We start from the raw sequence: 2,208 nt of genomic DNA on the forward strand, positions 1-2,208 counted from the left end.
AAAAAATAAAGGTATCACCCAGCCATGAACCCTATTAACTACAAAATGACTGGTCTGACAAGAAAGGCCCACTTATGCAACAGAGGTAGAAAAATGGAAGGAAAAAAAAAAAAACACGTTATGAGATGTTTAAAAGAACACTCAATGAAGTAGAGTCCATGTGGCTAACAACCTGCGGTTAGCTAGTCCATAGTCTATAAGGCAGGATATAATACTTTTAATCTGTGAACTGATACTATTAAAATGAACTCCCCTTAAGTTATTATGCTGATAAAGGACATGAGTGATTAAGTGTTTAGATACTCTGCATTATTAAAGAGATATAATTTATACTCTTACTAGAAAATTATAGTATTTTTATATTCCTTATCCAGGAAAAATGGAGTCTGGGAACAGTGGCATCATGGTTCATGACAAAGGGACCTAGAGTAGGAAAACACATAGAAATGATGGCTGTGGTATTTATTAGCCACCAACTAGGATTGTGTGAAAGAGCAATGCAGCCTTGTAAGATGGAAGAGAGTGAGTAAAAAGTCAGAAATGTGCACACCAGGGCTAGAATGTTCTGGGTGGCCTTGGACTCAGGGGACGTTCTGTGGGAAGAATGAGAACTGTGGATATGTTGAACCCGCTTCTTGTGTCCATACAGTACAATAATCATGAAGCTGCTGGAACTGACCAGGAGCACCGAAAACAAGACCTCAGGTAACACCCAAAATACCATGTACAGTGATTCTACTATAGTATCATGGTCCAGGGAGGAGTAACAGAATTCAAAACTTCTTTTTTGTGTCATATTTTTGCTATTCCTCCTTGTGGATGTATACACAGGGAAAATCAAGTTCATAATCATGTATAGTATCCAGCAGAGGGGAATGGAGAAGCCCGTGAACCTTGGGTTTTTGACCATGAGATCCTTCCAACAGGATTTCCTAGGGCTGATGGTGATGGCTTGGAAGACACTCAAGAGACATGTGGTGGTGATGGACATGCTTCTGCCAAGTCTGAGAATATATAAAATAAGTTTGCATCCAAAATCATTGAAGAACTGATTCCATTCAAAAGCACCTGTTACCTGCAACATTCCTTTGGAAAGAATAATCAAGGAATTGGCTATAAATATATGTGTAAGAATAAAATCAATGGTCTTTAATGTGCCTTCGTTGTAATATAGGAGTAGATAGTACAGCAGAAGAGAGAAGTTTCCCAAAATTCCAAGTATGCTTTGAAGTGAGAGCACTACTCCTAAAGCTATGTTCCTGGACTCCATTCTGTCATTCAGCCCATTCTCCTTATTATTACAATGCACAAACATGTTTCAGAGTCAGGTCATTCACTGGCCATTCCTAGGCTTGAATGTGTTTGTGAGAGAACCACTTGAGTTCAAGATTAAAAAGCTACCACTTGCAACATAACAAGACTATGCTTCAAAACAAGTATTTTATTATCACTAATAGCTTTCAGTAGGCTGAGCATTGCAACTTATGCCTTTAATCCAATAACTCCAGAGGAAGAAGCAGACAAGTATTTGTGGGATTGAGGTCAGTCTGGTCTACAAACCAAGTTCCAGGATAGTCAGGGTTGTTACAGAGAAACCCTGTCTCAAATAACAAAACCAAAACCAAAAAAGCAAAAACTTTTGGTAGAACTTTAGAAGTTGATAAATGCCATATTTATGGGTAGAATTCCCAGTACACATCTTAGAAATATAAGTGCAGGGAGAATTAATAGCTAATGAGTTCAAACGGAAGAATGCTCACTTCTACAGTACAGAATGAACTGCTCTTTACAAGTCATATTGGGAGAAAATAGACTTAAAATCATCACTTTCAGCACAAACGAAATCTATACAGTCCTCATGTGAAAATGAAGCACTAAAAAATATGTGTTATACAATAACATGAATATGTGTTCATTTTCCATGGCAAAGGACTCTAACCATAAAGTTTACATTAAAAATTAGAACTGAGAACTTTCTGCCATCAAATTTCACAAAAATCTCACTGATGATACTTGCAGATTTGCTCATTTGGTGTGGGAGTCACAATGGATATATTCGACATGTTGAACTCTTACCTATTTACAATAGAATGAAAATGGTAAAATAAACCAACGAAAGGTTTAGGAATAAACAGAGACTAATGTCTAGTGTTCCTATTAGATCTATTGTTTGTTGTCATCCTTCAGTAGCCTAAATATAAAATGGAA

The 2,208-nt window shown here is 37.0% G+C and overlaps 1 protein-coding gene across 1 annotated transcript; it reads right to left on the reverse strand.

The window, feature by feature from the left end:
- Positions 1-401: 401 nt before the first annotated feature.
- LOC127239071 (vomeronasal type-1 receptor 4-like) lies at positions 402-1,270 on the reverse strand. Its single transcript, XM_051207860.1, is given in 2 exon segments — positions 402-440; positions 443-1,270. Coding segments are annotated over 2 exon segments (867 nt in total).
- Between the last annotated feature and the right edge of the window lie 938 nt (positions 1,271-2,208).

Source organism: Phodopus roborovskii, unplaced genomic scaffold (assembly GCF_943737965.1).
Source record: "Phodopus roborovskii unplaced genomic scaffold, PHOROB, whole genome shotgun sequence".
Lineage (NCBI taxonomy): Eukaryota > Metazoa > Chordata > Mammalia > Rodentia > Cricetidae > Phodopus > Phodopus roborovskii.